The sequence below is a fragment of the Crotalus tigris genome, unplaced genomic scaffold (genome assembly GCF_016545835.1).
Source record: "Crotalus tigris isolate CLP2741 ecotype Arizona unplaced genomic scaffold, ASM1654583v1 scf7180000020875.40928, whole genome shotgun sequence".
In the NCBI taxonomy this organism is placed as follows: domain Eukaryota; kingdom Metazoa; phylum Chordata; class Lepidosauria; order Squamata; family Viperidae; genus Crotalus; species Crotalus tigris.
In genome coordinates, this window is record NW_024098230.1 from 1 (window position 1) to 21308 (window position 21308).

Consider the following 21308-nt stretch of genomic DNA (forward strand, 5'->3'; position numbering starts at 1 on the left):
GTGAGGTGGGTCTGGCAGGTGTGCAGAAAAGGTGATTCTGGGCTCCTGTCATGAGCGGTCAGCACGTCTTCTGCTTTTCTCCATGCTGGGCCCAGCACTGGAAATAACCTGCTAGACAAAGACCTCTGAACCCCAGGACAACCTGCCTTCCACACACCCTTTTTTACCCCCAGATGAAGGGAGAACCTCCAAATCATGGGGAGTTGGTCAGCATGTACGCTTCAAAGGAATGGAGAAAGGAGAAGCTCCGGAACTCTAGAATTCAAACAAACAAACAAACACCTGCCATGCAACACCCCAGACTTAACAACTGTTGATAAGAACTTAGAAGATAAAATATACCATCAGAGTCCTGGGAGGGACCTTGGAGATCTTCAACCATCTGCCCAAGCTAGAAACCCTATACCATTTCAGACAAATGGCCGTCCAATCTCTTCTGAAAATTTCCAGTGATGGAACAACCACAACGTGGGAAATTGTCAAAGAGACATGCAACCTAGAGGTGAGAAGACATTTCCTGACAGCGAGCACAATTGACCAATGGAATGGCTTCTTTCCAGAAGTTGTGGGTGCTCCATCACTGGAAGCTTTTAAGAAGAGATTGGACACCATTTGCCTGGAATGGTCTGGGTCTCCTGCCCCAAAAAAGGAGGGGTTAGACTAGAAGACCTCCACAGCCCCTTCCAACTTTGTTATTCTGTATCCTGTAACACAGGGGTTCCCAACCGGGAGTGGGAGATGATATTCCAGAGGGTGCAAAACTTGGGTTTAGAAGTTTCAAAATTACAGTGTATATGCATAATTTGTTATTTTGAACTTTTGTAAGGGGTGTGAGACTATATCAGAAGTGTTCTAGGGGTGCGGGGTATAGAAAAGGTTGGGAGCCGCTGCTGTAATAGATGCCTTGCGTGCAGTCCCAAAACAACTGGAGCATCCCTTGAACACCATCAGCATTGACAAAATCATCATGAGTCAATTGCAAAAGGCAGCTTGACTTGGAACAGCTCACATCCTGCGACAAGTCTTTAACACCATCAAACCACAACATCTGACCTTCCCAGGACTTTGGGAAGGACTCAGTAGGTGGATAAAAATGTCAAATACAATCCAAACATCTGGCTGACTGTGCAATGAACCATAATAATAATATTAATAATATTAATAATAATAATAGTAAAGTTGGAAGGGACCTTGGAGGTCATCTAGTCCAACCCCCTGCTCAGGCAGGAAACCCTACACCATTTCAGACAAATGGCTGTCCAGTCTCTTCTTAAAAACTTCCAGTGTTGGAGCGTTTACTGCTTCTGGAGGCAGGCTGTTCCACTGGTTAATTGTTCTCACTGTCAGGAAGTTTCTCCTTAGTTCTAGGTTGCTTCTCTCCTTGATTAGTTTCCACCCGTTGCTTCTTGTCCTGCCTTCAGGTGCTTTGGAAAATAGCTTATTCCCTCTTCTTTATGGCAGCCCCTGAGATATTGGAATACTGCTATCATGTCCCCCCTTGTCCTTCTCTTCGTTAAACTAGACATACCCAATTCTAGCAACCGTTCCGTATATGTTTTAGCCTCCAGTCCCCTAATCATCTTTGTTGCTCTTCTCTGTACTCTTTCTAGAGTCTCAACATCTTTTTTACATTGTGGCGACCAAAACTGGATGCAGTATTCCAAGTGTGGCCTTACCAAGGCCTTGTAGAGTGGCATTAATACTTCACGTGATCTTGATTCTATCCCTCTGTTAATTGATTGGAAAAGATTTGTTATTCTTCTTTTAAAAAAACCCAATATTTTAAGGACTAACCAGTCTAAGCAGTTAGATTTTGGGAGAACACGTCACTGCAGATCGTGTCTACTTATTGTCCACTCTATGAAATGCACGTGATGCAGAATATGGACCATGTGCTAATAAACTCCCCTCACAACCTTTTATTTATTGACTGGCCTGGGGTGTCTGTGAAGCAGCTGTTCCTGGGCTTCATTCTGGCAGACGAGCGCACTCAGTGTGGAAGAGGCCCTTGAGAGTTGGAGGCAGTTCTTCTCTCTCTTTCTCTAGCAAGGAGGAGTCGGGGTCTCCCCCTGCCTGCCTTCGATCAGCCCCAGGCCTGATTGTGGACACTGCGCCCCAAGTGGCTTGCAACCTCCCCCAGCTAGAAGTCTGGGAGGCAGCGGTGCCCTCCGCTCCAGGTAACCCTACCTGCGAGAGAACTTACCCTTTCTCCAGGATCTCCCATTGGGCCCGCTGGCCCCGTTGTTCCCGGGGGACCTGGAAGCCCCTGAAGGAGGAGAAAAAGAAGGAAAGTCAGCCCCAAGGGGAAAAGGAAGTTCTCGCACTCCTCACAGAGGGGAGAAGCCCGAGGGGGACCTGATCCCTTCTGCACGGCCGAATTGGCCTGGGAGCCAACCACGGGGCACCACGTTCACCCCGGGAAGCAGCTGCAGGCGAGAGCAGCGGCCTTCTGCAGACTTGCTCCCTCCACAGCGGAGAAGACCCATCCACATCCCCGGGGCCAAAAGGGAAAGAGAGGCAAGTAACTTACGGCTGGGCCTTCTGGGCCAGCTGGTCCTTCGAGAAGCATGCCCTGAAAATGAAGGAGGAGGAGATGAAAAGCACAGAACAGCACCGGACACTCCCCATTACAAACATCTACCCCCATTGTCTTGTGCACGGCTGCAAGGAGAACCCCCGAGTCCCTCCAGAAAATCCCACTCGGCCTTAAACACTCCCACCACCCCCACTGCTAGCACTGCTTACAAGCATCCTGGGCACGAGAGCAGAAAAACTAAGGGAGGAAGGGAAAGACAAGCTTCGCTAAGTTCAGATTTTGTGTGCTTCCCCCCTCCAGGTTTTGTGGATTTGGGTCCTATCGGGAGCAGGTGAACCGAGTTGACATCATGGACTCTCCAGTAATCTTTGATCAGAAATTCCTGACCGCTCACCAGGAAGGCCCGACCCTTCCCCCCCCCCCCCAGATCTGCCCAGATGCCTTTTCAGGCTTCATCTCTGTGAATTCCAGCAATGGTGAGAAATTACAGTTTTGGCTTCTGCATTGCAGGATAGACGCTGAACCGCAGGAGATGCCGGGGTCATGATTCCTACCCCCAAATTGCTGAGGAAGTGCTCCTGTTTATTACCTGCATATCCACTCCAGTTTGGAAAGACAATCCAGGACGTCTCTCCCCCCCATCTCAGTCCCTGGCTACTCAGAGAGTAGCTGATGAATCCCAAGACACGGACAGACCACCTTTGGGGCACCCAAGAAGCCTTGAAGGTGCCCCCAGGAAAGGCCTCTCCCCCAAATGGCGAGGCTGTTGGGAGCCTCTTCATTTGGCAATCTTCACACCCAAAGGACTGGGGGGGGCCCCTCTCCCCCTTTCATTTCCCAAGAACCAGCTGGGATTCTGAGGGTCCTAGGGCTGTCCAGGAGCTGTTGCCTTGCAAGAAAGGGGGAAGGTCAACAAGAACCGAATAGAACCGAGCTGCTTCGGAAGAACACCTGGGTGCTCTCCAAACTGAGGCCAGATTCCTATTTCCAAAAAAGGCCTCCAACGTTCTTGGGAATAGAAATGGGGAAGAGGGCTACCTTCCCATTTATTTGTGGTTTAGCACCCAAAGCGTCTCAAGTGAAGCAGCCCGGCAGGGCAGGGAGCCAGGCAGAGGTCCAAGGAGAGAAGGCAAAGGGAACCTGGCTGCGCCCTCCAAACACAGGAAATCCAGATCTGATACCTGAAGAACACTAAGTAGCCATAAATCAAACCAGGAATGAGCACCCCCTGACAGCTCCCAAACTGGCACCCTCAGGAGCCTTGAACTGTAAGACAACAACTGATGCCACCCAAATTTCCACCTCGCCCTTCACAAACACAACTAGTGGGCACACCTCATCTTTGCCCTTTGCGGGACAAAGAGCTTTACATAGGACCAACTGTGGGGGAGAGCCTGGTCCGCTCTGGCTTACAGCGCTACCAAGGCGAGAGAGAAGCGGTGAAGGTGGCCGCCGTGCTCCTCGTGGTCCTTTCCCGGAAAGGGCTGGTTTGCTGATGGCAGCAGCGCCAAAGAGGCGATGGGGAGCCATGCTTGCCGCTCTCTGGACACAGAGGGGGTTGCCTTTTGAGGGCAGGTCGTCCTCCTCCTCCTCCTCCTCCTCCTCCTCCTCCTCTCCTCCTCCTCCTCTCCTCCTCCAACTACCCGTAATAGCAGGCCTTTGGGGGAGAGGCCAAAGGAGCCAGCCTTTGCCCTGGTTCACTTTCTGTCAGAGCTTCGCAAGGAGCTGCCAAGTGTTTGAGGCTGCTGAGGAGCATCTTGTTGTCTGGGCAAAGGTTGGCAGGAGAAGCTTAGGCACCTCACAGTCCTCTCCACAGTAGTGGAGGAAAGCTCGGGGGGTCTTGGGGGAGGTTTTTCCCTCCATCTCCCCCCACTCGTAAATCTTGTTCTCCCACAAGAAGGCCGAGGGCAGAGGGAGAGGCCATTTCCAGAAATCACCAACTGCCAGGGAGCTTCTGGTTTCACTTTAGCTGCTTCCTGAATTTCAGGTTGGCACAATATCATGAATCATCAGTGAACCGAAAGAGGCCGGATTAGGATGAATGAGCATCAAACCCGGGCAAAGACAGTCGGTTGTGGGAACGCAGCTGCTCAGGCACTTCCTGGCCTGGGAATGCAGCAGCTCCCCTGCCCGGGTGCCCAATTGGGGACAGGTTTTGGGACTGGGGAGGACAATGCAAAGGCGAAGCCAGACCCACAGCAAGGGGGGGGGGGCATGGAGACAAAGGAGGCAATTGGAGCTGTGGCATTTCCTTGACAGAGTCTGGCCACTCACCCTCTCTCAGCCCAGCCTACCTTGCCAGGTTATTGTTGGGAAAAATAGGAGGAGGGAGCGCTATCCATGGTGTCTTATGCTCTGGAGAAAAGGCACTGGACAGCCCAACAAAGTGGGTAGGCTGTGATATGTGCATCCAGGGACAAATTATGCTTCATCTCCTGGATGGAGGAATCCAGGAGGATCTGGCAGAAGGGGCTTGCCGAGGGTCCCACCACTGACAAAATTTCATCTCCAGAGACTCTGGATTTGAACCTTCTCAGTGACGACCACTTTAACCTGGATTACTCTATTTTTGAAACGCTCTTCAGAACGAGGCTCTTCCAAAAGGCACTGGGGGACAAATCATGAGGAACGGCGTAACCTCGGATTGATTGTTGATAAGTCTATCATTTGATTTTTGGGTTTAATCTTATTATATTAATACTGCAGCCGTTCAAATTCTCTGGATGTACGGCATCACGGGAGTTGTAGAAATGAATGAACAGTCAATCCAAAAAATGTGTTTCTGCTTGCTCTGGCATGAAGACGGCGGGAAAAGCTCTCAGCTGCCAACTTTCTGGCATAACCAAGTGGGCAGCACATTGCGGGACTCCTGGAAAGGTGAGGATTTTGTTTGCCTTGTCCAACCCCCCCCCCCCAAACAGTAACAAAAACAGCAGAAAAGAAAAGCTCGGAAGCCAAGGGAGGGTTTGGGAACCGAATGATCTTAAAATCATTAAGACTGGAGTGAGTGGACTCGTGCTCAATGATTTTTAAGGCACCACAAACCTTTTTTCTATCTGCACAAAAGATCAAATGCTTTCTATCAAAGTCTAAACATTTGCATGAGAAAAAAACAATCCAGTGGTTATCTGGATTTCTACAGCAGAGATCGATCAGGCCTTCAGATGTGCTTCATTCGGCTAAAACAGAGGGTAAAAGAAATTGCTGAAAAAGAATGTTAGAGAGTCCAAAGTGATCTGCCCCTTTAACAAACACAGCAACACATGAGGCTCACAAAAACATGTTCATCCTACCAAAGAGATGGGAAAGGTGGGATAAAGCTTGTACTGAAGCACACCTGGAATTCCTCAGCGTCTCTGGGTGACAGCAGAGGCCCAGCGGGGAGAGCAACGTCTTGTCTCAGCCCTGGACCCAAACTGGCTCTCCAGAGTCTGCTGGACTAGGATGCCATCATCCCAGGTGAGCTGGGATCAGTGGCAATTGTATGGGGCTGCACAATGAAGCAGGACAGAAGGAGAGGACAGCCCTTCCTGCACCTGCCAGCTGTCAATCAGGCGGCTTTTGGGCAAGGGCTGAATGTCCTTCTGGAATCGTGCTCCCCCCGTGTCTAAAAGGAGCCCAACTGACTCCCTTTGAACACACCCACACAAAGCGCCTGGGCAAAAGGGAAGGAAACATTGGCAGATGGCAGCTAAGGGGCACATCTTCCACTGGATGGTGACATTTAATGGGGGGAGCACATGCAGGAGACCCCAGCAATCCCTGTCCTCTGGGCTCCGTGCACCGCACGCAAGGACGGGCCTTCCGAATGTGTCTCGCCTGAGGCAGGGCAGGGATCGGGAAGGGGAGCAGCACGTTTAATGCTGATCCAGCTTGTGTTGGTTCAGTGACCAGCGGGGCCTTTCTCTCAATCCTGAAAGAGCCTCAAGGCGGAGCATTACTGAGAGATGCCATGCGAAGCTCCGGGCTCTGTGCCGCTGGCCCAGAATAAGGCATTGTGGTGCTGAACAACAGCCACAATCCTAAGCCCATCCAACGCCACTGGCGTTACGCATCTTCTCAGCAGTCAGTGCGGGAGAGTCCTGGGCTGAGAGCAGGCTGAGGGTGGCCAGGCCTTCTCTCCTCTCTGACCATCTCAGCAGCAGCTCACTTCCACATTCGAACTCCCACTGGATCTTGAGCAAGGAGAGCGTGGTGGGCCTTCCAGTGAGGGCTCGACACACAGCAGCCGATCTCTCACGCGGCAGAAACCGCCTTTTTCAGAGCATTCCACGTAAGGTGTTCCACGCCAGAGACCCACTATTCCCGCAAGAATCCCAGCCTCCACATAAGAGCACACCACCTTTCAAGTATACATATCTCTTCCCCAAGCTCTCTCAGTGAAGCGGCTGATGTGATGGGCCGTTGCCTTGAAGCCGTGAGGGTCTGGATGGGGGTTAACAGACTCAGGCTCAATCCTGACAAGACCGAGTGGCTTTGGATGTTGCCTCCCAAGGATCATGTTAACTGTCCAGTGTTGACTCTAGCAGGGGAAAATATACCCCCTTTGGAGCGGGTTCGCAACTTGGGTGTCCTCCTTGATCCACAACTGAAATTGGAACATCATTTGACGGCTGTGGCTGGGAGGACCTTTGCACAAGTTCGTCTGTTGCACCAGTTGCGACCCTACCTGGACCGGGAGGCTCTCCTTACAGTCACTCATGCCCTTGTCACCTCACGTCTGGACTACTGCAACGCGCTCTACATGGGGCTACCCTTGAAAAGTATTCGGAGACTACAGTTGGCCAGAATGCACCCGTGCGAGTGATAGAGGATGTTCCTCGGTACACCCACATTACACCTATCCTCCGCGAGCTGCACTGGTTGCCTATTGGTCTCCGGGTCCAATTCAAGGTGTTGGTTATTACCTTTAAAGCTCTATATGGCTCAGGGCCAGGCTATTTGCGAGACCGCCTACTACCTCATAGTTCCCTTCGTCCGGTTAGATCCCACAGGCTGGGCCTCCTTCAGGTCCCGTCAGCCAAGCAGTGCCATTTGGCGGGGCCGCGGAGGAGGGCCTTCTCTGTGATGGTGCCCACGCTTTGGAATCAGCTCCCCCCGGAGATTAGGACTGCTCCCACCCTGTTGGTTTTCCGCAAGCTGCTTAAGACCTGGCTTTTCCGGCAGGCCTGGGGTTTATAAAACCTGACCCCTGGATGAATGTTACTGTATTGTTTGTCTTGTTAAGTTATATTGTCTTTTTTATTGTTAGCCGCCCGGAGTCCTGCGGGAGTGGGGCGGTTTATAAATTTTAATAAATAAATAAACAAATAAATAAATAAATAAGTGATCCAGGACTTGGGACTTCCACCTGCCATTCCAGGCGTCTCTCCGTTACCCCATCAGGAAGCAACGGGATGCAAGGCCAAGTTGTGCAGCAATGATTAAGGTTCACTGCCACACACTAAATACCCCAGATCTGGTCTCTGGAAATCCCCACAGAAAAGCTGGACCCCTCAGCTATGAGGTTCTGCAGCACACCTTTACCTGCAAAGGAAGGGCACTTACTGGCTCTATGGTCGCTGGCTCTCCCTTCTGCCCCTTTTCGCCTCGAGGCCCACTGATCTGCACCAGAGGAAGAGAAAGCAATTCAAGAAAGTGGGATACAAAATGCAAGCAGGGAGACCTGGGCCAAAACCCAGAAATAAACGCAAAGCCGATTGCAGGCTGATTGATTTTGGATGCTTAGTGAATGCACTATTCAACTTGCAACAATCTTGGGACAGTCTCCTTAACAAGAGAGTAGCAGGTTTCCTGGGCCACCTCACCACCCTGAATTCATCCCACCCAAATCCTGGTGGCTTCTCTTACTTTGACCCAAATGCGCTCTGTTCTGCAAGTGCTAATGTGGGCAAATTGCAATTGCAACCTGAACTTGGAACCTGCTCTTTCAAAGAAAGCTTTTAAATAATGCCAAATCACAATTCCAAGTACCGGGACTTCATCTACCAAGCCTGTTGGGGTCTATCCAATTCTATGCAAAAATATAGCCGCCCCCCAGTCAAAGTTTCTATTTCAATCAGATTCACTGGTTGCTTCTCTGAAATCTGTAACCATTGCACAGAAATGGCAAGAATGCATTCAAATTTGCAGAACGGCGTTATGGTTAGTCTCCCATCCCGGAGAGGTTATGTCAGCATCACTCGGGGGTTCACTGAAACCTACCATTTGACCTGGAGCACCTACATTCTTGCAGGCAACGGCCAGAATTCTCAGCATAAGATCCCATCAGCTCTGGCCCAGTCGTGATGTGGGCTGCATCCGCCCAGGAATTAAGTCTAACTCTCATACAGAGACAAAGTCCTTCCTCACCCCTTCATAAATGGTATCCTGGTTAGCAGGCATCCCGGGTCCAATGTCAGGGGAGTCAGTCCTGTCGAAGTAACCGTCATAGTATCCTTCCCCGTACTCAGTGACAGAGAAATCTTTATCAGGATCCTCTCCACCTTCACTTACTCTTCCTGTGGTCTGAGCAAATAATAATAATAATAACCATAATCACAATCATAATAGTAATAGTAGTAGTAACAATCCCCCAGTGAGAAACTATCTTGACATGGTTGTGGGGCTTGATGAGAGCTATACCAGAGGTTCAACCATGCTGGACAGGTCTCATCAAAGGAGTCAGACAAAGAGTGTCTCTCCCATAAAAAATACAGTGAGACGTAAATTTCAGAAAGCCAGAACAGCTTGGATGTCGCCTGGGTAAATGCTAGATGTTGGAATTCCTGGATATCTGGTGCAAAATGGGCCACAGGACTCAGGACTGTTAGATAAGCAGTCAGGGCCAGCAGCTGCAGAATTACTGGAAGAAAAGGTGTTTACCTGTCACAAATACACAGTGACTGAAAACAAAGAAATAATAATCTCAAATTGCAGATCAAGTCCAACAAGAAGATATTTGAAATGAATGCACCAGTTCTGGAAAGAACAACATCCAGAATCAGAAAATACAGAACAGAGGCTAGCAGATCAACATCAATTTATAGTACGAAATAAAGTATTCACAGAAGCACAATTGGAAGAACTGCAAAGGTTTACCTAGGGCAAAGAAATCAAAGTAACTCAGAATGTAGAGGCAAAACAAGGGGAGTTGGCAGTAGAAGAATCCAGCAGAGAAATACAACTGTTTTCATTTGGAAACCAGGCATCATCTCCTCTGCCTCAGAAATAACAAGGCCCTCTGACTAAATAAATAAAAGAACTGAAACAAAGAATAACTGGGCACTTAGAACAGCACAAAAACATCAGAATTAGGCTGCCTGCATTGAAGCTTGCTCCAAGAAACAACTAGCACAAGCACTAAAAGATGCAATACTGTAATATCAAGTATAAGCACCAACTCACTGCAAGAAACAAACCAACTAATGTACAGCACAGCTTCGGTGATAACTGAATACCCGGGATGCAAAATCAACAAAGAAGAAAAAAAGCCAAAAAAGTGCACCACAAAAATGGAAGATTAGACTGGAAAATAAGATCAGCAAGTTGAGATCAGATGCAAGCAAGCTAGAACAGATGAGAGAAAAGAAGCTGAAGAACACGAAAACCAAAGAATACCTAATCAAGAAATACCACTTAGAAACAAGGAAGATCAAGGAAGCACTTGAGTGACTAACATCTGGGAAAACTTACCTGATAATAAAAGATACAGCAAAAGGGGCAGCACCAGGAAATGCAGGCCAATTACTTGCTTACTAACAACTTTCAGATTGCTAACTGGTGTGGTAGCTGATGCAGTCCAACAACATCTAGTTGAAAACCATCTCTTTCCACCTGAGCAGAAAGGAAACCACCCTAATAGCAAAGGAACAAAAGATCAACTCCTAATTGACAAAATGATTTTGGAAAACTGCAAGAGAAGGAAGACCAACCCAAATGTAGCATGGATTGACTACAAAAAGGCATTTGATTCTCTGCCACATGACTGGATGATCAAGTGCCTAGAAATAACAGGAGTTAGTAGAAACATCAGAAACTTTGTGCAAAGATCGATGGCACGATGGAAGATAGTTACAGGTCAATGGTGAGAGACTGGGAGAGGTTACAAACAAGAGTGAATCAAGGAGATTCACTATCACTTCTAGTTGTTATTGCACTATTTCTTCTGTCAACAATATTGAATAACTCAGGCCATGGCTATCAAACATCAAAAACATCTACCAGGCTATCCCATTTCCTTTATATCAGGGGTGTCATACTGCCGGCTCATGGGCCGGATGTATCATAGCGAAACAGCACCCACCCCATTGCCAGCAATGGAAAAAAAGTCACGATACGTCACGACACATCACATGACATTGCAAGTTTGACACCCCTGCTTCATATGGATGATCTGAAGCTGCAAGGAAAAACTCCATCTGAAATAAAATCGCTGCTCAACACTGTCCATATATATAGCCAAGATATTGCAATGGAGTTTGGACAGGACAAATGTGCCACACTCACAATCAAACAAGAAAAAATAGTGAAAACTGAAGGAATCAAAATGCCCACAAAAATAACATTAATAGTCTGTATGAGGATGATTACTACAAATACCGGGGTATCCTTCAAGCTGACAACATCAAGCACACTGAAGTCAAGAAAAAGATTAGCGGTGAATATATCAAGAGAGTGAAAAAGATCTTAAAGTCCAAACTCAATGGAGGAAATACCACCAAGGCAATCAACACCTGGACAATTCCAGTCATTAAGTACACAGCTGGAATAGTGGATTGGACTCAAGCAGAACTAAAAGCAATGGATAGGAAGACCATAAAAATAATGACAATGAATCATGCCCTTCGTCCTCGCAGTGACATTGAGGGACTCTACCTATCAAGGCAAATAGGTGAGCATGGAATGTTGCAAGTACATCACATAGTTGAAGAAGAAAAATGGGCTTTGGAAGAATATCTGAAGGACAATGATGAAGATGCACTGAAGTTAGTATGTCAGGAAAGTTTACTGACTACTGGAGAGACCAAACTGGCCTACAAGAAAGACCAAATGCAGAACAGAACGGAAGCATGCGAAGACGAAGCACTACATGGCCAGTACATTAAAAAAAAAAAATAGCAGGGGAAGCAGATAATAACAAGACCAGGCAATGGCTAAGAGCAGGAAAGTTGAAGAAAGAGACCGAGGGACTAATTTTGGCTGCATAAGACCAGTGCATACAAAGCCAGAATTGAGAAGATAGCAACAGACAGTAAGTGCTACCTCTGCAAAGAAGCTGAAGAAATAGCGGACCACCTGGTAAGCTGCTTCAAGAAGATCGCCCTGACTGACTACAAGTACAAGCAGCGGCATGATAAAGTAGCAACAATGGTGCATTGGAAGATCTGCAAGAAATATTATTTGCCTAAGCAAGAATTGGTGGGACCATAAAATAGAGAAAGTCATAGAAAATGAAGAAGTTAAATTGCTCTGGGACTTTAGAATTCAAACAGGGACCTTCCGCATAACACCCCGGACTTAACAATTGTTGATAAGAAACACAAAAAAAATCTGGACAGTGGACGTGGCAGTGCCTGGAGACAGCAGAAGAGAAAAGAAAAAACTGGAAAAGATAACAGAATACAAGACCTACAAATAGAAATAGAACGACTGTGGCAAAGACAAACAAGGATAGTACCAACAGTAACTACCAACTATCAACAGTTTTGGGTGCAATCCCAAAACAACTGGAGCACAACTTGGGCACCCTTGGCCTTGAAAAATTCCCCGTCAGTTGCAAAAGGCAGTTTTACTGGAACAACTGTGATGAGATCTGTAGCACCATCAAACATCCAGATCTGCCTATCCCAGGTCCTTGGGAAGGACTCGATAGGTAAACAAAAATGCCAAATCCAGTCTGAATATCTGGCTGACTGTGTGATTAATCATCATCATCATTATCATAATAATAGTAGTAGTAGTAATAAGTAAAGATTAAACTCTGGCAATGGCTTACAACTGGAACATTAAAAAAAGAAAGTGAAGATTTGATTTTGGCTGCTCAAAAGCAACCTATTCAAACTAATTTACTTTCTTTCTTAATTTTATTGGCTGCCCATTTTATCACAGGGTAACTAATGCACTCAAGGTCAGAACCAAAAATCATCAAATGATTCAAAGTGCAAAGAAGCAGAAGAAACAATAGAAGAAAATTGCACAAACTGATTATAAACAACAACATAACAAAATGATTCACTGAAACATTTGTAAAAATTATCAATGCCACTAATGAAAAATTGAAGGGAACATATAGTAGTTGAAAATGAGCAGGTTAAAATGTTGTGGGATTTCCAAACAGATAAAATCTTGGCTGATAACACACCAGACTTAACACGGGTTGAAAAGAAGAAAGTGTGGATAATTGAAGTGACAGTACCAGGGAGAGTAGAACAGAAGGCAAAGAATCGGAGAAGATCACAAAGTATAAAGATCTGAAAAATGAAGCTGAAATATTATGGCATAAACTGGCTGTGGAAGTCCCAGGGGTTATCGGCACATTGGGTGCCATACCAAAAAAACAAGGATGGGATGGGATGGAATGAAGAGATGGAATGGGATAGGATAGGATAGGATAGGATAGAATAGAATAGAATAGAATAGAATAGAATAGAATAGAATAGAATAGAATAGAATAGAATAGAATAGAATAGAATAGGGACTAGGGACTTTGGAATAGAATAGAATAGAATAGAATAGAATAGAATAGAATAGAATAGAATAGAATAGAATAGAATAGAATAGAATAGAATAGAATAGAATAGAGACTAGGGACTAGGGACTAGGGACTAGGGAATAGAATAGAATAGAATAGAATAGAATAGAATAGAATAGAATAGAATAGAATAGAATAGAATAGAATAGAGACTAGGGACTAGGGAATAGAATAGAATAAGGAATAGAATAGAATAGAATAGAATAGAATAGAATAGAATAGAATAGAATAGAATCCTAGGGCTGGAAGAGACCTTGGAGGTCTTTTAGTCCAATCCCTTGCCCAAAAATGGCTGTCCAATCTTCTAGTGAAAATCTTTATATTTAATTATATATGTAATATCTCCAGTATATAAGGTAATAATGTAAGACAATGGTTCTCAGCTTGTGGTCTGCGGACCCCTGGGGAGCCGTGATGTCATCACAAGGGGTCCACAAAGGCTTGCAGAAATGTTAGGATCTAAACCTTGAGTTAATTTGGGGGTCCATGGCCATGGTCCATGGCTACAAAAGTTATTTAAAGGGGTACGTGATGAAGAAAAGGTTGAGAACCACTGATATATGGTATAATATAATATACCTTATATTTATTACCTGATAAATAATAACCCTTTCAAGTGTTGAACATTTTCTCAGTGTTGTTATTCACTGACTTCTCCTCCTCTAAGGAGAAAGACAGAAGGGGAACAGAAGTAAAAGGGAACTCCATTATAAAATATCTGGGCTCGTTTCTTTTATACTAACCAGAGCTGAGAAGCCTGCAATGACCAGGTTCATTTTTAAGCAATCTTTCACTGCACAAGTGAGCAATCTTTGACAGAACTTCAAAATATGTCAATAGGTCAAAAGACAATTCTCATAAAATGCCGGCCAGCCTGGTCACTGGCAGTTGACATCCAAGATACCCGAAGGGCTTCAGATTGAAGAGAAATAGTTCAACTCTTTTCAAGCCATTTAAACTAGCCACTCTCATAACCCGGAGCGCCTGTCTGCCTTCTGTCCGGCCCAGGGGGGGTCTCTCCTGTGTGCTCAGAAAGATCCCCTTTCCAGGAGGCCCTGCGAATTCTGCCTTGATGGGCAGAGAGCTCCCTGGGCTGGTCTCAGACTTCCTCTGGGGGGGGGGACTCTTCTTTGCTAACAGATCCCTTTGCAAGGCAGGGAGAACAGCTGGATTCCCAGAGCCTCGGCCTCGGCTGCTGTAGCCATTTCTCTGCCAAACACCTGTGCCTGAACAACGTCTTGGGCCTCCCCCTGAAGGCCACCAGGCAGAGCCCACCAACAGCCTGGAACCGTCCTGTGACTTAATCCAGTGGGGGCCCTGCACACTGGCAAGCTCACCCAATTGTGGCTTATTCCAGGAACCACAGGAAACACATTTTTAATTTGTGAGTGAACTACAGGCTGGAATGTAGGTTGCTTTTTTTTTTTGCATCCCACCCACATTGACTGTACCTATTTGGCTTGAGAAAGCCCAGATTGGGTTACGTCCTAATGGGGTCAGGTTGGGCTTTGTTTCACAGCCTGTTTCGCATGTTGCGGGCAACATAAAATGTCACTCCATGCTATACTAAGACGATTAAAGCTTTTCATATTAGGTGTGGCTTGCAGAGCATGCTATGGGACCCTAACCATTCAACAAACCAAGACTTGGGTGGCGCGCTAGGAAAGAATCCCAGTCAAGCTCAGAAGCTGATCATTTGCTTATGATGTTCCATGACACTTTGCGTGTTTTCCTTTGAGTCAGTCTAGACCAGTGGTTCTCAACCTGTGGGTCGGGACCCCATTTGGGGTCGAACGGCCATTTCATGGGGGTCGCCAAACAAGGCTGTCCGCCATTTTTTCCCCCTTTTCTTTGGCCACGCCCCTGGCACCCGGTGATGTATAAGTGGTTGGGGGTCACGACAACACGGGGAACTGTATTATGGGGTCGCGGCATTAGAAAGGTTGAGAACCACTGGTCTAGACTGCTGCGGACTCTACGGACAAACCTTACAAGGCATCAAGAGGGGTCTGTCACTGCCCTTTTCCTAGGACTGAGGAAGGCTGGCCCATGGCCAATCTATTTCTGTGCCTGGAGAGACTAGAACTCAGGTCTCATTTTTGCTCAAAGCCCTTTAAAACTGCTCCACCTGTTTGTTTCATTCGCTTGACCCGAATATATCCCGTAGAAGAAGCAGAACAACTTACATCCGTTTCATTGTAGGTGATGACCGTGCTGGTGGGAACTTCTGCCTCAATGCCCTCTTCTGGGAGCTTATCGAAATTGTCCAGGTCTTCATAGTTGAGGTCTTCGTAAGGGATTGGCGTGTAGTACTCGTCCGTAATGGGCCCGTAGTTGTATTCCTCCAACAGCAGTTCATCCTCTTCCTTGGGAATCTCCTCCTGGGTCTTCTCCACCACCGGTGGGGGGGTGGGCGGAGGGGTGGGGCTCTGCTTGAAAAAGGAGACAAGAGGCAGGTGGGCTGTCACAAACTCTGCCCAGGAAGCCTAGAGGCGCAGACAGGCGGGGACTATCATCCCCACAGCGTTCTGTGCTGCACAAACAGAATTCCCATTGACACAAAGACACACGTGGCTGGAGCTTCCCTGTTTGCATCCAAAGCCCCCACAGAGTGACCCAGTGGAGTAGAGCAATCCAGGAGAGAAACACCTTCAGACGTTAAGATTCGTTACTGTAATCTCAGAATAAGACTAGCATTCATGACTTGGTTTCCTCGTCTGGTCTACCTTGAAGCAACGACATCAACCTTGCAAGTCTGGAGGCGCTTCCCCCTTCCCTCCCAAGGGAGGACCTTGCCTGGATGGTTTTCAGATTATGGCTCAGCCCCGGACTCAGCTTTCTTTTATCTGACTAATGTCTTGGTCACAGCTCTTTCTCCTGTTTCTCAAAGGTAGTGTTGTGATTCCGTGCCAGCCTGTGCTCCCCACAGCTGAGTCGGAGGAATCTGAGGAGGAGGTGGAGGAGGCATTTGAAGGGCCATCAGAGGCAGAGGGAGGCTCTGAAGTACAGGACTCACAGTTTGATGCAGAGCCTGGGCCCTCCAGTCGTGTTTCTGATGAAGCTCAGCTGTGTGAGGAGCATGAGTCAGATTGGAAGAATCACAACAGATGGACTTGCTAATTGACGCACGCAGACGGCGTCAATTAGCAAGAGTAAGTCAACAGAGGTCAATGAGGCACCTCCAAAGTAAGAAGAAACGGCAAGGAGAGACACCGCCTTAGGTCTGCTAAATAAAGAGAGGAGGTGTGGGTGGTGCTGGTTGCTGAAGGCAACTGTTTGAAAACTGCGTCTTGGAGTCTTGGTCTGTGACTTCTCTTATGACTTCGCGTCTGCTTTTCATTGTGTTCTTTTGGACTTGAGTTTGCTGTATTTGACAGGTTTGTCAACAAAATTAAAAGAGGTTTTTGTTTTTGTTTGCAAGTCTCCAGCCTATTGTAATAGCAGGGGTTTTGTCCTTGTGAAGTTAACAAGGACGACAATAGGCTGGGATAGAACAGGCATTCCTTCTGCTCACTACAGCAACATTTCAGATCTCTGGAAAAATATTAATCTGCTTTGGATCTTCCTCCTTCCTTCTTGGCTTCCTCCTTAACTCAAGCCTTCCCTCCTAGGAGATGGAAGATCGGACTCAGAGGACAAGGCTTCCCCCTTGGCGGGACATCTATCTATGTTCGGAGGCTGAAGGGAACAGCAGAGAAGAGCCGTGTTAATCCGCAGAAGCCAAAAACTAAGGCGTCTACAGCACCTTTTCCAATTAGCACATTCATTAAAAGGCATAAGCTTTTGTGAGCTGCAGCTCACTTCGTCCGAAGCGATATCAAATACAGTTTCTTTTTTTCCAAAGCATCTACACTCCCCAGGTCAAGGGCTACCCACGGTGTCTTGAACTACTTGGAAGAAAGACTTTTAAATGGAATTATTTAACAGCCATCCCCCCCCCCCAGGTTTGTAGAATAAAATCCATGCCCATAAGGAAACTGGAAGTTAACAGAGATGACCCACTTGCCAACCCAATTGGGGCTCTTCCTGGACAAGAACAAAGCACCTCGCTTGGTCCCCAGAAGGAGGCCCTGGGTCAGCCTGTGTCGCCTTTCCACTGAACCCTTTGAGGCAAGCAAATGCAGGAAACGGGAGCACGGTGGACCTGATGGCTAGCAGGGTAAGGGAATGGGGTCTGGAAAGCCTGGCAAACAATTTGCAGCTCAACCTACATCTAGCATAATTAAACTAGAATTACTTTGAGTCTCTTTCTCAGGCTTCCTTCCTTCTTGGACTCTTTTCCTGCTTAATCCTCCATGGTTCCTGGAATTTGTTAGAGGCTCCATCCCACCTTCCTTTCCACTCAACCCACACAGACCCACTGGTCCACTTCACTCTGGCAGACGGTCCCACTCTCCCACTGTCCTTTACCTCAGTGGTTTCAGTCACTTCCCTGGCTGCTCCATCAGTTTCCACAGGTTGGACAGTGGTCGGGGTGGCTTTCCCTGTGTCATCGAGGTCCTCATAGTAGGGGTATTCATAATAGTAAGTTTCTCCTTCAACTTCCAAGTTCCCGGCCCCGTCTGGGTACTGTGAAACAAAGAAAGTGGTTGAAACGACAACAGGCACCCTTACAGGACATCATTATATTGTGGGATTTGCCCACAGGACCCGGAGAAGGAAGGCCGCTGGCTTGGCTGCGGTGGAGGGGAACCGGTTACCCCCACAGGGGACGGGTCTATCAAGAGTTGCTGGTCTTAGCCCAAATCCAACAAAAATGTAACTTTCATTGTAATAGTTATTCATGGAACCCCTGTGAATCCAAAGTCATCGCTCGCACAGGGTGCCCAGCACTTCTCTGTCAGTTTTGCTCTTCTGGGTTTTTCTCCTCCCAAACTATCTCCAAGGTCCATCTCAGCATCCCAATCAGGGCTCTTTGGTTTTGAATGCAGACGAAAACAATAATCAAAAGGGGACCCAACTATTTCTCTTTTCTTCTGCTGCATGTGCGAATGTAGGCAAAGAGGCTCACCCAGCTGGTAGACTTCGGAGCTGGAGGCTCTGGGTGGCTTCTTTGAAGTCCAAGGGAAAGTTACACAATGTTCAAGGCAGGGCCTTACTCATAAAGACAGCAGCAGTGATGATGACCATCACGACTGTTGCCCGTTAGAATGCAAGAAACGTCCACAGTAGAGTTGGGATTGGGATGGGGTCACTCAGAATTACCACTTAGAGCAAAACCACCAAAGCAACTTGGTGAGTGGCGTGGTGAGTAAGATGAGACCCCGTCTTGCTTTACAAGAGAGCCATTCCCATCCTTGCTTAAAGATGCACACTTGAAATGACCACTGCACATTACAGCCAGGATCACTGTGTAGGTTTTCAAAGGGAGGGGTGCAACCAAACTTCTCCACGGAAGTTCCAAGTGATGCTGGATCAGCTTGCATGATGCTGCTTTCATTCTACACCTGGACATTAACTAGCCTGTCTTGTATATATCAAGAGCGATCAAAGGTCACATTAGGCGGGTGCTTTTCCACGGGGCAAAGGTCTTTTATCCGCTCATGTTATCTGTGAATGCCTCACCACTCCAAGTCTTCAGTTCTTTTGTAGAAGGGCGTAAGTGTCTTTGGGAAGCTCGGCTTGGACAATATCTTGCATGATTTTTTTTTTCATTTATTGGTGAACTGCATTCCTGGTTCATAATGTTATCATCGGTATGCTTTAAAAAATATTTTTTTTAAAACTCCTTTAAGGGACACAATCCATGCATATTTAAACAAGATTGTGTTAAACACACAACAGAGACTGACCCTTTTCTGTCTCCCTTTCTAACCCTCTGTCTCTGCATGGGTGTTTCTCCACCAGAGGCATATTAGGGTCCTCTCTGCACACCTCCGCTGTGTGCCTTTTGGCTCTGCCCCCCCTTTCTAAAGGGGCCTGGGGAACTCTGCCCTGCCCAACCCAGCCCTTGCCCGTGGGTGACAGGGAGAGACCCCCCGGCTGCTGCTCAGGCCCCCAGCCCCTTCCCCACTCACGTATTCATCAGGGTTTGGGTCCTGCGAATGAGGCACATCCGGCACCGCTGTGTCGCAGTCTGGGCTGTAGTGTTCACAGTAGTCATAGGCGGCTTGATGATCTGAGACGATGAGCAGCTGCTGGATGTCGCCCTGCAGGGAAGAGGCAGACCACAATGACGGAAGCCCCACCTGATGGGCAGCCCTCTTCCCTGGAACACTCGGAGGCCCCCTCCCTTAAAAGAGGAACCCCACCCACCACTTTTCTGAATGTGTTGAATGGGAAGAGAGCAGAATTCCCACACATCTGGAATTTCAGGAAATGTCAAGGGAGCACTCACAAAATGCCCGCCATACTGTGCAACCTCTGCTGTCCATTACAGTTCTTTGTGTCTATGAAAACTGGAGCTATTCTCCACCTCACACACACTTATGCACCCCTGCCCTTTCAATTTTTAAATCTTTTTCAATTTCAAAATTCTTTTTTCAGCTTTTTTATAGAATTTTTTTTAATTTTTCAGTTTCTTTTTTCAACGAAACATTTGAAAAAACAGTTTACATATTTTAAATTTTTATACATTTTTGAATTCTTAATGATCTAAGAGGAAAACAATAAATTACGAAAAGAGACAGACACTTAAAACAGGGGAGATAGGGGGCTTCTGGTTTGTGATCGCCGCGCCGGCAGATGTGCGAAGCGATCGCTCCCTTTGCCGTTCGGTTTTCTCCCATCGGGGGACCCTGAAAAGGGTCGAAAGTCGCCCTGGAGGGGCAACGAGCGTGAAGAGGACCTCCGACTGATTGCGGAGGGGTGGCAGCCCTTCTGGATGATCTAGAGCAGCTCTTCTAACTGACAGAGAAAAGATCAGCCATTTAACGTGGCCCATCATTAATGCTGTTTCCAGCCGAGGCCAAATTTACAACTAAGCACTTGAAAGCACTGTGGAGGAACTGGGTAAGATCTTACCTTCTTTCTACCCCAAGTATTTTTTCCTGTAAAAAGCTTTTTGAAACTGCTTCCCCCTGTGAGGAGAGAGGGAAAGGAACGTTTTTCTCCCACCCTCTAAAATGGCGGCATTTGATTACGTAGGGGAAATGAAGCCCTGAAAAATATAATTAATTGGACTTACATGTTTCTTATATTTGACGACCCAAAAAATTCCTACTTTCAGCTATCTTATCTACTTGCGGAAAAATAGAGAGAAAACGAACCTAAATTGGATAAAAGTTTAGCCCCTCTGAAAAGGATTTCAAATGCTATCGTGGACATCTTGTGGTGCAACCTGGTACAGCAAGTGAATATCCCTGCTAAAAGAGACCTGTTTACAACCTAGATCTGTCCTTGGTATTATCTAAAGATAAAAAGCTGAAACAGCTGGGAGGTGAAATTGGCTTTTAAGAACTGTGGAGGTGAACATTTATTGACTCTTGCTTAAAAATTAGCCTCCACTAAAGGACTATCTATAACTATTTTAGAAATGGAGGGGGACCATCAACAAACTTCGCTTGACTATAAACTTATACTTGAAAAAATTCTTGAAGCTACTGAGATAATTAAATCCAGACTGAAAGATGAAGGTGCTAGCTTGAACCTACAAACTGAAACCCAGATTCCAACTAAAGAACTTACAACTCAGAAAACAACAGAAATGGAAGAAAGCAACACTAAGACAGAGGACTTTAAGGAACAACAACAATATATTGAACACTCTGACAACCAAATCCTGTTTGTAACTAAAGAACCCACAATCCAAAAAGTAACAGAAACGGAAGAAACTAATACCAAAACAGAGGATGCTAAAGATCACTATATTGAAAACCTAGATAACCAAACAATAACTATAAAATTGGATATGACCTTTTACTTAAACCAAAAGAAACCTGAGGAGAAAGACCAGACCGAACTGAAGATAAAGACACCAGAGCAAACACTGAGACTTGAACTACCAGGGCAACAAATTAATGATTACAAATGGATTAGTTCTTTTGGAAAATTGATGATTAGATGGTCTCCTTTGATTCAAGTAACATGTGCCAGAATGAA

General features: G+C 46.7%; 1 protein-coding gene across 1 annotated transcript; it reads right to left on the minus strand.

Moving 5' to 3' along the window:
- Positions 1-2114: 2114 nt before the first annotated feature.
- On the minus strand, positions 2115-19500 carry LOC120319597 (collagen alpha-1(V) chain-like; the record flags this gene model as incomplete). Its single annotated transcript, XM_039368625.1, has 7 exons — positions 2115-2266; positions 2531-2572; positions 8084-8140; positions 8888-9043; positions 15455-15697; positions 17679-17837; positions 19286-19500. Coding segments are annotated over 7 exons (998 nt in total), but the record flags the coding sequence as incomplete, so codon positions are not given.
- Between the last annotated feature and the right edge of the window lie 1808 nt (positions 19501-21308).